Consider the following 18,797-nt stretch of genomic DNA (forward strand, 5'->3'; position numbering starts at 1 on the left):
TGTTCTACAGGCGGGTGATGGCTCCGCCCAGGCGGTGAAGGTAAAAATTACTCCTCCTATGTGTCAGCTTGGCTCAATGGTCGCAATTTTGCCTCTAAGTCAGAAGGTCATGGGTTCAAGCCCTTGTAAGATTTTTAATATGTTAGAGATTTTTACATTTTGGAAGAATTTGCTCAGCTGTTTCCCTTGTACTAGACACAGCCCCTTTAACACATTACATCTGTTTTTTAAATATCCAGGTGGTTGAATTCTGTGATGATAAGACTCACAATCCTGAAGCACCAAACATGCAGAACAAGATGTGCAACTACAGGAGCACTTGGGATGTGATCAGCAAGTCAGAAGATTTCAAAAACAATTCCCCGCAACATACTGGTTCACTGGTGCCAACATTTACATTGCTACAGGCCAAAGACCGAGTGCTATGTTTAGTCCTTGATGTTTCCGGAAGCATGGGTTCGGTAAGGCCTTTTGTAAAATTAATTTTGCAACAAGTCCCTGCTGTTTTGTGGCTTCACACAAGAAACTAGAGGAGGTCAGAGGCTCAGTATTCTGTGGCGAGTGGCTCATCTCCTGACTCCCCAAATCCACCACCGACAAGGCACAAGTCAGGAGTGTGACGGAATACGCTCCACTTGGATGGGAGCAACTGCAATAACATTCAAGAAGCTCGACACCATCCAGGGCAAAGCAGTCTGCTTCATCGACACTAACTTTAAATTAATTTTTAAAAATGTTTTTTTAATACAGGTATAAAGAAAACAAACAAATGGCTGTTTGTTAGACATTTCATCTAATATCTGATATGTTCTTTTTGTAAATAGGAGAATCGTATTAACAGGCTCCGACAAGCAGCAGAGATATTTTTACTGCAGATCATTGAAACAAGATCACATGTTGGAATTGTCACTTTTAGCAGTTCTGCAACTATTCAAACAGGTTTGAAAGCGATTGATAATGATGATATAAGGAATGAACTTGTTCAATTGCTACCTACATCAGCTGGAGGTGGAACAAATATCTGTGCAGGGATTCAATCTGGTTTTCAGGTAAGACCCGAAAAGCTTAAGGAATTTTCAATAATCCATTATTTTCAGTTATTATATTTTTCCCATGTTGATAATAACTGATTGCTTTGCAGGTACTTCGTGGGGATGACAGTGTTACGAATGGTGATGAAATAATTTTGCTGACTGATGGGGAGGACGGTGGAATAAGCACTTGCTTTCGAGAGGTGGAACAAAGTGGAGCTGTTATCCACACCATAGCATTAGGACCAAATGCAGCTGTTGAATTAGAAAAGCTATCAGCTATGACAGGTAATTAGCACTGAAAGGCCCTGCAATTATGCCTTGGGAGACTGGCGTGAGAACACATCATAGAATGGTTACAGCACACAAGGAGGCCATTTGGCCCATCGAGCTCATGCCGGCTCTTTGAAAGAGCAATCCAGTCAGTCCCACTCCCGCGCTCTTTCTCCGTAGCCCTGCAAATTTTTTCCCTTCAAGTATTTATCCAACATGTGTTTATTTCAAATTCTTCCCTCCGCTATTGTAGTGGAGGTGTTAACAGGTTTACAATAAGTTGGTCAACATCTCTTCTAAAATAATGGACAAAGGAATTTCAGGTGATTGCATTAAATTGAGATCCACCCAAAAATTGGAATTGGCAGACCTCCCAAAGGAAGTTGGTAGGACCTTTTTTTTCCTGATTTTGGTCCTGCTGCTTCCCCATTTCAGCTGTAAACACAGCGGTAACAAGAAGAAAACTGGCCCTAGTGTATTATTTAATTTATCATAAGCAATGTCACAGAAGATTCAATAATAGTATAATAAAAATATTATACAGATAACACAATAGAGAGCCATATATTCAAGTTTGCTGATGACACGACGGTTGGTGGCATCATAAGTAGTGTAGGTGGGAGCATAAAATTATAATGAGGCATTGATAGATTCAGTGAGTGGGCAAAACTGTGGCAGATGGATTTCAACACAGGTAAGTGTGAGGTCGTCCATTTTTGACCAAAAAAAGGATGGATCCGAGAATTTTTTAAATGTTGAAAAGCTAAGGACAGTGGAGATTTAGGGGTCCGCGTACACAGATCAATAAAATGTAGTTGTCAGGTACAAAAAATAATCAAAAAGACTAATGGAATGTTAGCTTTTATAACTAGAGGGCTAATTAGGGGGTGATTTGATTGAGGTTTTTAGGATTTTGAAAGGAATTAATAGGGTAGATAGAGAGAAACTTTTTCCGCTGGTGGGGGAGTCTAGGACACTGGTACATAATCTTAAAATCAGAGCCAGGCCATTCAGGACAGAAATTAGGAAACACCTCTTCTCGCAAAGGGTGGTAGATGTGTGGAACTCTCTCCCACAAAAAGGGGAGGAAGTTTTGCTACAGCTGTGCAAAGCCCTGGTTAGACCACATCTGGAGTACGGTGTACAGTTCTGGGCACCGCACTAAAGAAAGGATATACTGGCCTTGGAAGGAGTGCAGCGCAGATTCACCAGAATGTTACCAGGGCTTCAAGGGTTAGATTATGAGGAGAGAGTACATAAACTAGGCTTGTATTCCCTGGAATATAGAAGGTTAAGAGGTGATTTGATTGAGATTTTTAGGATTTTGAAAGGAATTCATAGGATGGAGAGAGAGAAACTTTTTCCGCTGGTGGGGGAGTCTAGGACAATGGGATATAGCCTTAGAATCAGAGCCAGGCCATTCAGGAGAGAAATTAGGAAACACTTCTTCATGCAACGGGTGTTAGAAATGTGGAACTCTCTCCTACAAAAAGCAGTAGATGCGAGCTCAAATAATAATTTTAAATCTGAGATCGATAGATTTTGCGAGCCAAGGGTATTAACGGATATGGAACCAAGGCGGTGGAGTTAGGATACTGATTGGCCATGAATGGCGGAACAGGTTCGAGGGGCTGAATGGCCTACTCCTGTTCCTATGTTCCTATTATGCCTGTGCAAATTTCTGGTCTGCCACACTCGAGTTCCCAAGCTTCCCGTTAAGATTGCGGGTGGCAGGAATACAGCGGCTAGCGCCCAGCTGCCATTTTAACCCCCCTCCCAACCCCATCGTTCCCGCCGGGCGGGTCATGTTAAAATCAGTGCTAACGTGTTTAATAGTTTTATTCCCAACTGTTTTTCATTGGACAGATTCTGCTGAATTGTAAAAATCCATGGTTTCTATTTCTGAATTTAGTTCTTAATTAGCATTGACCATGGGGATAATCTGTGTTTATAATTTTTAATCTTCATTCTTTAGGGGGTTTACAGTTTTCAGCCACAGATAATGTGGATGCAAGTGGATTAATTGATGTTTTCACTGGATTAGTATCAGGAAATGGCGACATTAGCCAACAGTCAATCCAGGTATGATTACCTTTCAGAGAACTACTTTCTAATTATTCTTGTGCGAACCAAGTGCTTTACAGTTTAAAAAAAAATTCTGTGTGTTTGGCCCCAGCTTGAAAATTCCGGAATGAGGATTGAGGGCAACGATTGGTTCAATGGTACAGTTGATATTGATAAGACTGTTGGGAAAGACACATTTTTTGTGATTACATGGGAGACACAGACACCTAATGTGTTTGTACGTGACCCCAGTGGAATGATGTACAATAACGGTGACTTTAAGGTCGATGGAACTGCACTTACAGCCCGGCTTAGGATTAAGGGCACTGCACAGGTATGGAACAAAATACTTCCTTCAATTGTTTCTGTTTTGCAGTCTATTTACCGTTAATCTAATTTTTTTCTGGTAGTATTGTCTAGTTGAAGCCTGCTTACTGTATCCATCCTCTATTCAGAGAAGTCCCAGTTCTAACAACTGTCTGTCATTGGCCAGTTGACTACACAATGCAAACAGAATAAAGCAAATGGTTTCTTTCCTTCCTATTCCCACGATGTGAATTGTATCACATCTGCGTGATACAGCTTCCAGTGCATTGGTGAGAAAGCTGGATACAACAACAACAACAACAACAACTTGCATTTATATAGCACCTTTGACTTACGTCACAAGGCGCTTCACTGGAGCGTTATCAAACAAATTTGACACCGAGCCACATAGAGAGATATTAGGACAGGTGAATGAAAGCTTGATCAAAGAGGTAGGTTTTAAGGAGTGTCTTAAAGGAGAGAGAGGCGGAGAGGTTTAGGGAGGGAATTCCAGAGCTTAGGGCCGAGGCAGCCGAAGGCACGGCCGCCAATGGTGGAGTGATTAAAATCAGGGATGCACAAGAGGCAAGAATTAGAGGAGTGCAGAGATCTTGGAGGTTTGTAGGGCTGGATGAGTCTATAGAGATAGGGAGGGGCGAGGTCGTGGAGGGATTTGAAAACAAGGATAAGAATTTTCAAATCAAGGTGTTCCTGCACCGGGAGACAATGGAGCACAAGGGTGATGGGTGAATGGGACTTGGTGTGAATTAGGATACGGGCAGCAGAATTTTGGATGAGTTCAAGTTTATGGAGGGTGGAAGATGGGAGGCCGGTCAAGAGAGCACTGGAATAGTCGAGTCTAGAATTGACAAAGGAATGGATGAGGGGTTCAGCAGCAGATGAGCTGAGGCAGGAGCAGAGATGGGTGATGTAAAGGAGGTGGAAGTAGGTGGTCTTGATGACGGAGCGGATATGTGGTGGGAAGCTCATCTCAGGGTCAAATAGGATGCCAAATTTGCAAACAGGGCTGGTTCAGCCTCAGGCAGTGGCCAGGGAGAGGGATGGAGTTGGTGGCTAGGGGATGGAATTTGTGGCGGGGACCAAAGGTAATGGGGCAGAAATTGCTTGGAGCAGCAAAGTAACTGTTACTGCCACTCGTTAGTTTTAAATTAACAAACTAATTTAATGCGGTCATTACTTCGGGCACTTCCTCAAATAAGAACTGGAGAAGATCCCAGCGTCAGTTCAAGTGAAGCTCAGACCTGTGGGAGAAGCAAAAGGATCACACTCTCTCCTCGACCAATCAGATCACAGCATTTTTGACAAGCTGCGTTAACTGTCTCTGCAGGCTTGGAATGTGAAAACCAGGAAGTGAAAGGTACAACATTAAAATCATTGTAAAAACAGTTATAGACAGCGAAAAAAAGAGGGTGAGAAATAATGGAATTAAAAGAAAACAGAAGGGAAAAGTTTAAAAAAAAGTTTTCAATTTTTTTTCAAATGAGCAAAAACTAATAACATAAGGAGTAATGAGACTCCACATTTTTAAAAGTTAATTTTTAGTTGTTTGGCAGTCATTAAAATTTAGTTTAAACCTGGTATTTTTAAATGTACTTGTTTTGTGGCGATATTATTTACTTTCCAGTTGGGCAGATGAGCAAGTTGGCGCTTTTTCAATGATTTCTCTGATTGCAGAGTGCGATGGCCCTTTAATTCAAAGCTGTCATATCACCGACGAACCACTAGGTGCAAGTTCCAGATTTCCGCATTTCGCTGCCCATGTGCGAATGCTGGAACTTGCTCCTCCATTTCGCCACTAACGATGGAGAGCGCTGTTGAGCTCACCGTTCTTTCCCATGCGTTTTCTACCCTAATGGCCTCAGTCTTCCCAATATTTGGTTGGAGGAAACTTTTGCTCATCCAGTACTGAATGTCCAACAAGCAGTGCGACAAATCAGAGACAGTGGAGGGGTCGAGAGAAGTGGTGGTGAGGTAGAGCTGGGTGTCGTCAGTGTACATGTGGAACCTGACATTGTGTTTTCAAATGCTGTCACTGAGGGGCAGCATGAAGATGAGAACTAGGAGGGAGCCAAGCATAGATCCACGGGGGACTTCAGAGGTAACGATGCAGGAGCGGGAAGAGAAGCCATTGCAGGTGATTCTCTGGCTACGGCTGGATAGATAAGAATGGAACCAGGCAAGCGCAGTCCCAACCAACTGGACAATGGAGGAAGATGGTGTGGTCAACCGTGATCGAGAAGGATGAGGAGAGGTACTGGGAAACATTCATTCAATCTGAATGATGGCCTTGGGATGCATCACAGTTGAATCTAATCCTGAGTTCACCTGACTTTCACACAGAAATATTTGTAGCAATGGTGGCTAGATAGCGTAGGAATATAGGAACAGGAGTAGGCCATTCAGCCCCTTGAGCCTGTTCCGCCATTCAATAAGATACAGATCAGCCATGATCTGAACTCCATTTACCCGCCTTCATTCCATATTCCTTAATACCTTCGCCTAAAAAAAATCTATCAATCTCCGTTTTGAAATTTTCAATTGACTCCCAGCCTGAACAGCTTTTTGGGAGGAGTTCCAAATTTCCACTACCCTTTGTGTGAAGAAGTGTTTCTTGACATCACCCTTGAATAGCCTAGTTCTAATTTTAAGGTTAAGAATATAAGAACATAAAAAATAGCAGCCAGAGTAGGACATCCGGCCCCTTGAGCCCGCTCCGCCATTCAACAAGATCATGGCTGATCTTCTACCTCAACACCATTTTCTTGCACTATCCCCATATCCCTTGATACCTTTAATATCTAGAATTCTTTTGATCTCTGTTTTGAATGTACTCAATGACTGAGCCTCCACAGCCCTCTGGGGTAGAGAATTCCAAAGATTCACCACCCTCTGAGTGAAGAAATTTCTCCTCATCTCAGTCCTAAATGGCCTACCCCTTATTCTGAGACTGTGACCCCTGGTTTTAGACTCCCTTGCTAGGGGAAACATCCTCCCTGCATCTACCCTGTCGAGCCCTGTAAGAATTTTGTATGTTTCAATGAGATATTTTGACATTTTACACCCCCTTGTTCTGGACTCCCCCACCTGAGAAAATAGTTTCTCTCTAGCTAACCAATCAAATTCTTTAATCATCTTAAACACCTCAATTAGATCACTCCTTAATCGTCTATACTCGAGGGAATACAAGCCCAGTCTATGCAACTTTTCCTCATAATTTAACCCTTTTAGCCCCGGTATCATTCTGGTGAATCTGCACTGCACCCCCTTGAGTCCCTTAGCCCCTCAAACCCCAAGATATTAAGGGGAACCGATATGGTAGATAGAGAGAAACTAGTTCCGCTGGTTGGGGAGCCTAGGACTAGGGGACATAGCCTAAAAATTAGAGCCAGGACTTTCAGGAGTGAAGTTAGGAAATACTTCTGCATGCAAAGGGTGGTAGAAGTTTGGAACTCTCTTCTGCAAATGGCAGTTGATGCTAGCTCAATTGTTAATTTTAAATCTGAGATTGATAATGCCTTTGGTTAACAAAAATCTAAGGGATATGATGTTAAAGCGGATTTTTAGAGTTAGGTCACAGATCAGTCATGATCTCATTGAATGGTGGAACAGGCTCAAAGGGCTAAATGACCTACTCCTGGTCCCATGTTTCTATGTTCCAAGGTCAATATCCCCTTCCTGAGGTGCGGTGCCCAGAACTGAACGCCATACTCCAGATGCAGTATAACCAGGACTTTATATAACTGTAGCATATCTTCCACCCCTTTGAATTCTAGCCCCCTTGTGATGAAGAGTAACATTCCATTAGCTATTTTAATTATTTTTTGTACCAGTCCACTAGTTTTTTGTGATTTCTGTACGTGGACCCCTAACTCTCTCTGCTCCTCCACAGTTCCTAGCTTCTCGCCATTTAAAAAATACTCTGATCTATCTTTCTTGGATCCAAATTGGATGACCTTGTACTTCCCCACGTTGAACTCCATCTGCCACAGTTTTGCCTACTCACTTAATCTATCAATGTCCATTTGCAACTTTCTGCATCCATCTACACTACTTACTGTGCCACCTAACTTAGTGTCGATCAGAAGGAGGTGCCTTGGCCGTTCTTTCCCTCCCCAACAAGTGGCACTGAGGCTAAATGTAGAGCCTCTAACACTACCTTGGCTGAAATCAGCTCAGTCGGCACTGCAGCAACTCACCAAGATTTCTTCGACAGCACCTCCCAAACCCGCAAACTCCACCGCCTAGAAGGACAAGGGCAGCAGTTGCAAGGGTTACTCCTTCACCTCCATGTTCCTCTCCAAATTACACACCATCCCGACTTGGACATATAACGCCATTCCTTCATGGTCACTGGGTCAAAATCTTGGAGCTCCCTACCTAACAAGATTGTGGGAGCACCTTCACCACATGGACCGCAGCGGTTCAAGAAGAAGGCTCACCACCACCTCCTCAAGGGCATCTCGGGATGGACAATAAATTCCTGCTGATATCGTGAGAATGAATGGAAAAAAAATCATTGAGACATTGAGGGAGCTCCTATCTGTCCTAAAATTAATACTGAATATTTATTTCCCAGACAGGAACTTGGATGTACGCAATCCTGAATCCTGGAATCAAACAGGCAATAACCATCACGGTAACATCCCGAGCAGCAGATGAGAAAGTTCCCCCAGTCACCATTAATACACATATCAGCAGAAAGGATTCAACCAGCCCAATGATAATCTATGTGGAAGTCAGTCATGGATTTTTACCAGTCCTGTTTGCAAATGTGACAGCTATTACTGAATGTCCCACTGGTCCTCCGATTGAACTTCACCTTTCTGATGACGGCCAAGGTAGGATACATAAACTGACTGCGTGCAATTGAAAATATACTTATATTGTCAGCATCTGAAATGTAGATATGTAATTTTAGCTTCCCTTCCACAACAGAAAGAGCAGAAAAGCTTTATGACATGGGTTAGCTTTGGAAGATCTTTGCATTTTCCATTGCCCATCCAATAAAATAAGAGTTAGGGTACAAGAATTTTGTATTTATGATTCAACTTTCCAGATCTTTGAAATTTAAACAATAGAAGTGGAACTCGTGAAGTTGCTTATAATGAAATGGAGGATATGATGAAAGTTTGAGAGAGATCTGGTGAAATAAGTGGATAATGCAGTATTTTTAATTGGTTCAAAATCTGAGCCAATCAGGATAATTATTTACTTTATGGGTAATCTGAACAAATCAAACACCAGATTTTATTGTAGTGTGGGCACTTTTAAAGTGCGACAACTGAAACGAGCAGAATATTGAATATATTACTGATGGATTTTCCATGGTACTGCTCGCAGTTTACCAGAGGATTCATTGTTTTACAAGGACAAGTACATTATATCCATTTAATACGCAATGGGGTCGACATTCCTCAGCTTTCCAGCAGATTCCTGATGGAATTTTGGCCGGATTCTGCCTAAACAGCTGAAAACTCCGGCAGGAACCGGATACGACAATTCGCAGCCAGGAAGCAAAATTTTCTGGGATGGCGCTGTGGGGGCAAAGCGTCCACATAAGTCTAACCAACATCAACATAAGGAATGAGGTAGGGCCGAGGGGCGGAGACTCCCTGCATTAGGAATTCCTGTGCCTCAGCTCTGAATCAGGACCAGATGCAGGATCAGCGGAGATACGTCTGGTCTCCAGTTGTAGGATTTAATAAGTGCTAACCTTTGCCTCAGTATTTAGCAGGGAGACTAACAAGGTGGGCAGGATATTAGAAGAAGAGATCGAAAAAGATATTTGAACATTTAAGATAAAAAGAGGGGAGATAATTAACAAACTAAGGGCAGATAAGACCCCTGGTCTGGTTGTATTGCATCCACAAATATTAAAAGAAGTTAGAGAGGAGATAGCAGAGGTATATTACATATATATATATATATATATATATATATATAAAAAATCATTAGAAAAGGGAATGGTACTGGAGGGCAGCAAATGTTATTCCTATATCTATAAAGGAAGAAAGAACAAGTCCAGGGAACTATAGACCAGTTAGGTTAACATCGGTGGTAGGAAAGATAATGGAATCTTTACTCGAAGATGTAATAGAAAGACATCTAGAGAACAAAAATATAATAAGGAATAGTCAGCACGGATTTCAGAAGGGAAAGTCATGTTTGACCAACCTTATTGGGTTCTTTGAAGAAGTAACAGAAAGAGTAGTCAAAGGTAATGCAGTAGATGTAATACATTTGGATTTTCAAAAGGCCTTCGATAAGGTACCACATTGTAGACTCATGACTAAGATAAGAGCATGTGGAGTCAGGGGACAGGTAGCAGAATGAATAGCAAGCTGACTACAAAACAGAAAACAGAGAGTAGGGGTTAAGGGTAGCTACTCAGACTGGCAAAAGATAGGAAGTGGTGTTCCACAGGGATCGGTGCTGGGATCACTGTTGTTCACAATTACGATTTGGATTCGGGAATCAGATGTACAATTTCAAAATTTGCGTACGACACCAAATTGGGGGATGTAGTTAATACAAAGGAAGAATGCGTCAAAATGCAAGAGGACATTCATAAATTTGCAGAATGGTGTGTAATTGGCAAATGAATTTCAATATAGATAAGTGTGAGGTGGTGCATTTTGGTAGGAAGAATAAGGAGGCGACATACTGCTTAGATGATAAGAGTTAAAATGGGATGGAGGAGCAAAAGGATCTACAGGTACAGATACGCAAATCACTAAAAGTAGCGACGCAGGTTAATAAGTCCATAAAAAAGGCAAATCAAGCACTAGGGTTCATTTCTGGAGCGATAGAATTGAATGGCAAAATAGTTATGTTAAACTTGTTTAGAACCTTTTTAGACCACACTTGGAATATTGTGCACAGTTCTAGTCACCATATTATAGAAAAGATATAAAAGCATTGGAGAGGGTGCAAAGAAGATTCACAAAGATGATACCAGAAGCAAAAGGATATCCTTATCAGGAAAGGCTGTACAGGCTGGGGCTCTTTTCTCTAGAAAAGAGAAGGCTGAGGGGTGACTTGATAGAGGTCTTTAAGATAATGATAGGATTTGATAGGATAAACGTAGAGAAAATGTTTCCATTTTTGGGGGTGTCTAAAACTAGTGATCATGAATATAAAATAGTCTCTAATAAATCGAATAGGAAATTCAGGAGAAACTTCTTTACTCAAGGAGTGGTAAGATGTGGAACTCGCTACCAGAAGGAGTAGTTGAGGCAAATAGTATAGATACATTTAAGAGGAAGCTAGATAAGCACATGAGGGAGAAAGGAATAGAAGGGTATCCTGATAGGGTTAGATGAAGTAGGGAGGGAGGAGGCTCGTATGGACTATAAATGCCGGCATAGACCAGTTGGGCCGAATGGCCTGTTTCAATGTCGTTTTGATGTAACCTTAGTACAGTATTAGTATTCATGCTCCTCTCAGTCTACAGCTATTTATCCTTTGCTTGCCTTTAGGTGCTGATATTGTCAGGAATGATGGTATCTACTCTAAGTATTTCCTCGACTTCAAAGACTATGGAAGATACAACTTTAAATTGCGTGTACAGGGAAAGGATGGGGCTACAAGGATGGCAATCAGAAAAGGGGGACATGCCATGTACATACCAGGATACACGGAAAATGGTAATAAATATTTGGTAATGGCAAAGAAGAATATGTAGAGCAGCCATCGCAGTGGTGTATGATTTTATACCATGGCGCACTATTGAGTTGTAAGTCAGCTATATGAACTGAGTGCTAACCAGCTTGTTTAGGATTCAGCACCTAGCTGTGTAACTCCCCTCTCCCCCAGCAGACACTCCGACTGAGTAAGGGGGAAGGCCAAGAAAAGAACATCAGGGTCCAAAGCAATTCTTCACGTGCACACTCACTCCTGCTGTTAATTGGAGAGGACACAAAGCTGTTGACTTGGCTCAGTGGTGATTCAGTGATCTGGACCTCTCCCAATATAATCATTTAGAAACAAATGGGTAGACAAAAATGAATAAACCCCTTATCAAGCATAATGTTCTATAAAACACCGCAGCCCAAGCTGTAGGTTTAGAATCTGGTGCGGCTGCACAAGAAACCTGACTGTGCTCGGCCCTAACTGGCCTGTTCGTAGTTATTAAGATCTGAAATGCACTACCTGAAAGGGTGGTGGAAGCAAATGCAATAGTAAGTTTCAAAAGGCAATTGGATAAATACTTGAAGGGGATAAAATTGTCGGACTATGGGAAAAGAGCAGGGTAATGGGACTATTTGGATAGCTCTTTCAAAGAGCCAGCACAGGCACGATGGGCCGAATGGCCTCCTTCTATGCTGTCAGATGCTATGATTCTATAACATTCCTACCTGCAGCTGCCCAGAGAACTTACATAATGCTTATGCTTTCTCATAATAAAGCACAGGAATTCATATCAGTTCTTACAACCCATATCAAGTCCTAAGGAAAATGATGGGTTGGGGGTGGGTGGCAGTGGGGGGGGGAGAAGGTTTGTTCTGAAGTGTGCTACTTCTCTTGCTGATAGGAATCTGTGTTTTAACCTAACAACTCTAGCTCAATATTATATAATGCCAACTAGCTTATTCTATTTAATGATCTATACCTGCCCATCCTCAGACAGAGTCATCTTTGTAAGAACTTGATGTACTTCCGCTAATTTTGAACCGTAGTGGACAGCAGTATCTTAGAAGTGAAAGTGCCAAATATCTGTTGTTAGATTCTTTAATGTCAACAATCAACACCGGTAAGCCTTATAATCCAATCGAAACATTTACTATAAAAATAATTTGTCCCATAAAAATTTGTTCCCGGGGCTACCTGAGAAAGTTCACGTGTTCGGCTCCTGTTATAAGGGATTTGACCCACACTGGAGCCAAATCAGCAAAATATTAATCGTTATTAAATTTCAGAATAAAACAACAGAGAGAAAGAAGGGAGTCCGAATAAAACTGATAGATAAAAGACTCAGAATAAAACAACAGAGAGAAAGAAGAGTCAGAATAAGAAGAAAATAAAACAAAGAGAAGAAATTCAGGATAAAACAAGAGGAAAAAAAACAGAAAGTGCTGGAAACACTCAGAAGGTCAGGCAGCGTCTGTGGACAGAGAAACAGAGTTAACGTTTCAGGTTGATGACATTTCGTCAGAACGTACTGCTTGATCTGCTGAATGTTTCCAGCATTTTCTCTTTTTATTTCAGATTCCCAGCATCTGCAGTATTTTGTTTTTTGTTTTAAAGAAAGAAGCAAGTCAGGATAAAACAACCGAGAGAAAGAGTCAGAATAAAACAGATCTTTGGTCCTGTAGGCTTTCTGCCTGCTGGTCCCCAACTACAAGAGGATCCTGGATTGATTCAAGCTGTGATCTTTCCTCCTTCTGTGAGGAAGTGATTAGTTTTACTCACTACTTCCCCCACGTCGTTCAGCCAAGATCAGAAGCTCACCATGTGGGAAATTGTAGGCAAGCCCTGTAGACCAAGGTCTAATGGATTTCCATTAAAGAGCAGCATTTTGTTAAAGAGTCGTGCTGGTTAAGCCTATTTCGTCTGGATCTAAGAGATGCATGTCTTTGTTTTCATGTAGGCAATATTCAAACAAATCCACCAAGGCCTCCAGTCAATGAGAAAGATCTTCAGCCTCAGTTAGGAAGCTTCAGCAGGGTCAAATCAGGAGGATCAATTTCACTTCCTCCAGGAACACCCATTGTTGACTTTCCACCATGTAAAATCACAGACCTTCAAGCAACAATCGTTAAAGATAAATTTGAGCTGGAATGGACAGCACCAGGAGAAGACTATGATCAGGGAACAGGTAATTGTTGCTGAATTCAAGTTACTTGTAAGGAATGTTTCTTTCTAGGAGTGAACTGAACAGATAGTTGATGAATGCTGCTGACCAGCGGAGGTTTCACGCACAGAAGAAAAGCACCTGCCCACAGGGACCAAGGAATATTGACGGCCAAGTCAAGCCTGGGAGATTTGGTCAATTCAAGATAGACCAGTGACTTGGGCTGCCAGTGTTCCGTTTCCAGCGATGAATTATGGTGTATGATATGAGCAGTGTGCACAGCAAAGTGTGACAAAAAGCAATGAAATAAATGACCAGTTTTAGTGGTGTTGAGAGATAAATGTTGGTCCGGACACCAAGGGAACTTGATTGCTCTTCTTGAAATAGGACCACTGAACAGGCAGGACCTCAGTTTAATGTTTCATTTTGAAAGATGACAAGGCAGCACACTCAATGTGTCAGCCTAGGCCATATGCTCAAGTCCTGGGGTGGGGTTTGAATTCACAACCTTCTGACCTAGAGGTGAGAGTGCTATGAACGAGCCAAGGTGTTGTTTCATGCGTAAGCCATGTTTCCTCTTAAAATAGTTTGCTTTGCGAAACACTTCACATTGCTGAGTTCAGGGCGAAAAATAATCTTAGAATCATAGAATGGTTATAGCATAGAAGGAGGTCATTCGGCCCATCGAGTCCTTCAAGTATTTATCCAGTTCCTTTTTGAAAGCCATGAATCTGCTTCCACCACCCTTTCAGGCAGCGCATTCCAGATCATAACTACTCGCTGCGTAAAAAAGTTTTTCCTCATGTCGCCTTTGGTTCTTTTGCCAATCACCTTAAATCTGTGTCCTCTGGTGCTCGACCCTTCCATCAATGGGAACAGTTTCTGTTTATTTACTTTATCTAAACCCTTCATGATTGAATGCTTCTATCAAATCTCTTCTTAACCTTCTCTGCACTAAGGAGAACAATCTCAGCTTCTCCAGTCTATCCAGGTAACTGAAGTCCCACATCTCTGGAACCATTCCAGTAAATCTTTTCTGCAACCTCTAAAAGGCCTTCACATCCTTCCTAAAGTGCAGTGCCCAGAATTGAACACAATACTCCAGCTTTGGCCAAACCAGTATTTTACGAAGGTTGAACATTACTTCCTTGCTTTTGTACTCTATGTCTCCATTTATGAAGCCCAGGATCCCGTAAGCTTTTTTAACTGCTTTCTCAACCTTTCCTGCCACTTTCAAAGATTTGTGCACATCTACCCCCAGGTCTCTATGGTCCTGTACCCCTTTAGAATTGGAACATATAGCATATATTACCTCTCCTCATTCTTCATGTCAAAATGTATCACTTCATACTTCTCTGCGTTAAATTTCATCTGCTATGTGTCTGCCCATTTCACCTCTTGAAGTCTATTGCTCTCCTCCTCACTGTTTACTATACTTCCAAGTTTTGTGTCTTCTGCAAATCTTAATTCAGACAGATCCCAAAATCAGACAGTCATGAAGTCAAACTCATGACCAATTGGTCACAAAGTGAATTGGAATCAACTGCTGTTTAATCACAGCATCCCCACCCGCACCCCCCCTCCCAAAACACACACACACCCCACACTACACACACAACCTTTTGTTGGAATGTGACCACTTGTTTGAAAGTCTTGAAGAGGAACAGAAGAAAATGAAATGGGAGCACAATGGACTTGAAATTAACATCTGACGTTGAGCATGATGTTCTGACATACAGCAGCAGATAAGAACATAAGGATACAAGGATAACAGCAACGCTGCACTCTTCACCAAAATTTTATATTTGTCCATTAGTGAGCAACCTTTCAGTGCAACCTACAGTGGTTTGTTGCAGTAGCAAAAGGTTCAGCCACTTCCATAGAATCTTACAGCACAGAAGGAGGCCATTCGGCCCATCGTGCCTGTGCTGGATCTTTGAAAGAGTTATCCAATTAGTCCCACTCCCCTACTCTTTCCCCACAGCCCTGTAAATTTTTCAAATATTTATCCAATTCCCTTTTGAAAGTTACTATTGAATCTGTTTCCACCATTATTTCAGGTAGTGCATTCCAGATCGTAACAACTCACTGAGTAAAAAAAAAATTCCTTATCTACCACTTGCTTCTTTTGCCAATTATCTTAAATTTGTGTCCTCTGATTACCAGTGGAAACAGTTTCTCCCTACCTACTGTATTAAAACCCTTCAAAACTTTGAACACCTCTATTAAATCTTCCCTTAACCGTCTCTGCTCTAAGGAGGACAATCACAGTTTCTCCAGTCTCTCCATATAACTGAAGTCCCTCATCCTTGGTACCACTCTATTAAATCTCCTCTGCACCCTCTCCAAAGCCTTGGCATCCTTCGTAAAGTGTGGTGCCCAGAATTAGACACAATACTCCAGCTGAGGCCTAACCAGTGAGTTACAAAGGTTTAGCACAACTTCCTTGCTTTTGTACTCTGAGTTCTAAATTAGGCCACATAGTGCCCGTTTTGTAGGCGCCATGTGGATTCCTAAGGACCCAAAATGGCATCCGGATTGTGCAAGCACACTTCCAGTGTGATGTGCGCCGGACGCCATCTTGGTAAAGGTGTTCATGCATGTGCAGATAATGGACTCTGGCACCATGTAAAGTAGGGGGAATATGCGGTAGATCAGTGTGCAATGCTGATTTAAAGGGACAAATGCGATTTTGGAACTCAAAGCTCCAGCCAACGAACCGTCTCAACCTCGCACAGCTGAACAGGTCTTAAACAGGATGGAGAACCCCCACCAGCCCTATTTAAAGGGATCATGCAGGAGTTACAGATTAGTTGCTGGATTACTGCTTCTGGCTGCTGAAGCATTTGTACCTGTTTTTGGAGGTCTCCTATACTTGAATACTAGGACCAGAGGACATAACATAAAAATTAGAGCCGGGACTTGCAGGAGTGAAGTTCGGCCATGCTTCTACACGCAAAGGGTGGTAGAAGGTTGGAACGCTCTTCCGCAAGTGGAGTGGCCGGGGTGGAACAGGAATGCTGTCATCCTGAGAGAGGACAGCAGGTTCATGTTCCATGGAGCCTCTGCCACTTGCAGCCTCCTGTTATGCGCCACCTTCTCCTGCAAGAAAGCGGGACGTGTGTCGGTGAGTGTTCTACAAGATGTTTGGGTGATGTGGCTGTCATGGTTGAATAACTGTCAGTGCGTATGACCTGTGAGTTGAGGGTGTGCAGCTTGCAACAGTGGTAATGTGTGAGGGTGAGAGGAAGCATCTGATTGGAAGGGTTGAATACTGATTGAAAGAGTTTGTTGGTATGTGGGTGATGGGTGGTTTAGTGCGTGGACCAGTGGATGCGGCTAGTGGTACAGTTGGTGGGAGACGCCACTTGACAGTTGATCTCACTCAGCTTGACATCTCGTGTCAAAGCATTGAATTTCTTCCTGTACTGCATCCATGTTTGTGGTGCTAATCGCCTGGCATTAACTTCATCCCCTACTGCCTCCCACTGCCCTAGGGAGCATATGTCTGGAGCCCCTCTAGCCACCTCACCCCCCCTCCCTCGTGGATATAGGATGCCCCTCCTTCTGTCCATCTCTTGCACCAAGGTCTCTAGTGCATCAGCAGAGAACCTTGGTGCACGCTGTCTTGCAGACCAGGTAAAAACTCAAATCAGCAGATTGGTGAGGTCTGGCGTGCAGATTGGAGGATGTGAGATTTATTAATGTGCAACCTTTATTCAATGTTTTAAAGTAACTCAACAGTTTGTAAACATAGGGGCAGGACCCGCATCTGTGTTTTACGTGTGCGATGTCTGATCTCCGTTCAGATCTGTGCGGACCCGTATTTTCTATTTTCCAAATAAGAGGTGCAGACTGTCTTTAAGTGGTGCTGGCCACTCGCGATATCGGGGCCCTCCTGATGGTGAGCAGCCACTCAACAGCGCAGGTTGGCCTGGCTGCTTGCAACAATCAGGTAAATCAGCAGGCAGCACGAATGTTACACATCTCAACGACTGGGTGCGAGTTAATCGCGTACCGCGACCCCCACGCCCGGTTTCGGGGGCTATCCAATACAACCTCCTGTGTCTCTATTTATAAAGCCAAGGATCCCGTATGCTTTTTCAATCATACGTTATGCATTCATTTACTTTTCAATTTTTTTATTTCTTCTTTTCTTAGCATCTCACTATGAGATGAGAATGAGTGACAACCTACTACAGCTGCGGGACAATTTCACAAAAGCCGCAATGGTTAATTTGACCAGTTTGAATCCACGACCATATGGCTCCAGGGAAACAGTTACAATTGTTCCTGAGAATACAGAACTGCAAAATGGGACAACTGTCTACTTCGCTCTCCTCGCATATGATAAAAGCAATGCATCCTCTGAAATGTCTAATGTAGCCAAGGTTTCTGTCTTTGTGCCTTTGATTGAGCACCCAAAAGATAATAATGTGTCGAAGATTGTTTGGATTGTAGTAGTTGTCGCAATTATTGTGTGCTTGCTCGCTGGGATCACTGCTTGCGTTTTGCACAAGAAAAGCCACAATAGAAGTTCTGTACTTGTGTAATGTCCTCGCAGTGGGAATGAACAGCCAGCACGCACTTAATGAGGCTCATAATCCAAACACTTAATCAGATTGCACTTTATACAAATATAGACTTGGGGGGGTGAGGGGTGGGTGTGGAATGGGGGGAGGTTGAGGAGATCCACAGGGGTTCTCCAGCATTTACGCCATTTTTCTAGGGTTTCCGCGGCTCTTCCGATAAAGTTACAGCGGACACTCGGGAGAATCCCTGCGGAATTTCACCCCCTAACTCTTTGCTTATCCTCTTGGGGGAGGTAGGAAGGCTACATGGTTTTAGTTGGTTAAACTCCAGTAGTACTCCAGACACACTCCAGGGTATCTAAACTTTGGCTCTTGCCAACCTACGTCTAAGTTCTCTGTATTTGGGTAATTTCGTGTGTCCTCAAAGGGAAGGAACCTGTATTGTATTTGTTGATTTATTTTGATGTTATTTCGGTCGTTCTGCACTAATAAAAAAGTATTTTCATCAGCGATATCATTGTTTTCTTTGGGTGGCTGACACCATCTTTCAGAAATTAGTGAAGAGAATTCCTGGAACTGTGACAATATTTGGAGTGGGACCCTCGCACATAAAAGTTTAAAAAAGTGATTTATACAATTAAAGTTCCATATTTAAAATCGTCAACAATAATAACTTGCATTTACGTGGCACCTTTAATGTAACAAAATATACCAACGAGGTTCACAAATGGAAATTAACAAGGAACGGGAGGCTGAGCAGTGGTTGGAGAGATTGAG

The 18,797-nt window shown here is 42.5% G+C and overlaps 2 protein-coding genes across 4 annotated transcripts in view; one reads left to right on the forward strand and one right to left on the reverse strand.

Annotated features, from left to right (window-relative positions):
• Nucleotides 1–18,136, forward strand: part of LOC137325076 (calcium-activated chloride channel regulator 1-like) — a 38,872-nt gene extending 20,736 nt beyond the window's left edge. Inside the window, exons 11-19 of the mRNA XM_067989773.1 lie at nt 240–461; nt 825–1,049; nt 1,142–1,319; nt 3,280–3,386; nt 3,481–3,702; nt 8,272–8,533; nt 11,174–11,341; nt 13,285–13,512; nt 17,650–18,136. Of these exons, the coding sequence (XP_067845874.1) occupies nt 240–461; nt 825–1,049; nt 1,142–1,319; nt 3,280–3,386; nt 3,481–3,702; nt 8,272–8,533; nt 11,174–11,341; nt 13,285–13,512; nt 17,650–18,041 (2,004 nt within the window). The 3' untranslated portion in view covers nt 18,042–18,136. The remainder of the gene's footprint in view (nt 1–239; nt 462–824; nt 1,050–1,141; nt 1,320–3,279; nt 3,387–3,480; nt 3,703–8,271; nt 8,534–11,173; nt 11,342–13,284; nt 13,513–17,649) is intronic.
• LOC137324958 (outer dense fiber protein 2-like) overlaps nt 1–18,797 on the reverse strand; it is a 133,411-nt gene that overhangs the window by 36,273 nt on the left and 78,341 nt on the right. The gene's annotated exons all lie outside the window — the stretch shown is intronic.

The sequence above is a fragment of the Heptranchias perlo genome, chromosome 9, assembly GCF_035084215.1.
Source record: "Heptranchias perlo isolate sHepPer1 chromosome 9, sHepPer1.hap1, whole genome shotgun sequence".
Lineage (NCBI taxonomy): Eukaryota > Metazoa > Chordata > Chondrichthyes > Hexanchiformes > Hexanchidae > Heptranchias > Heptranchias perlo.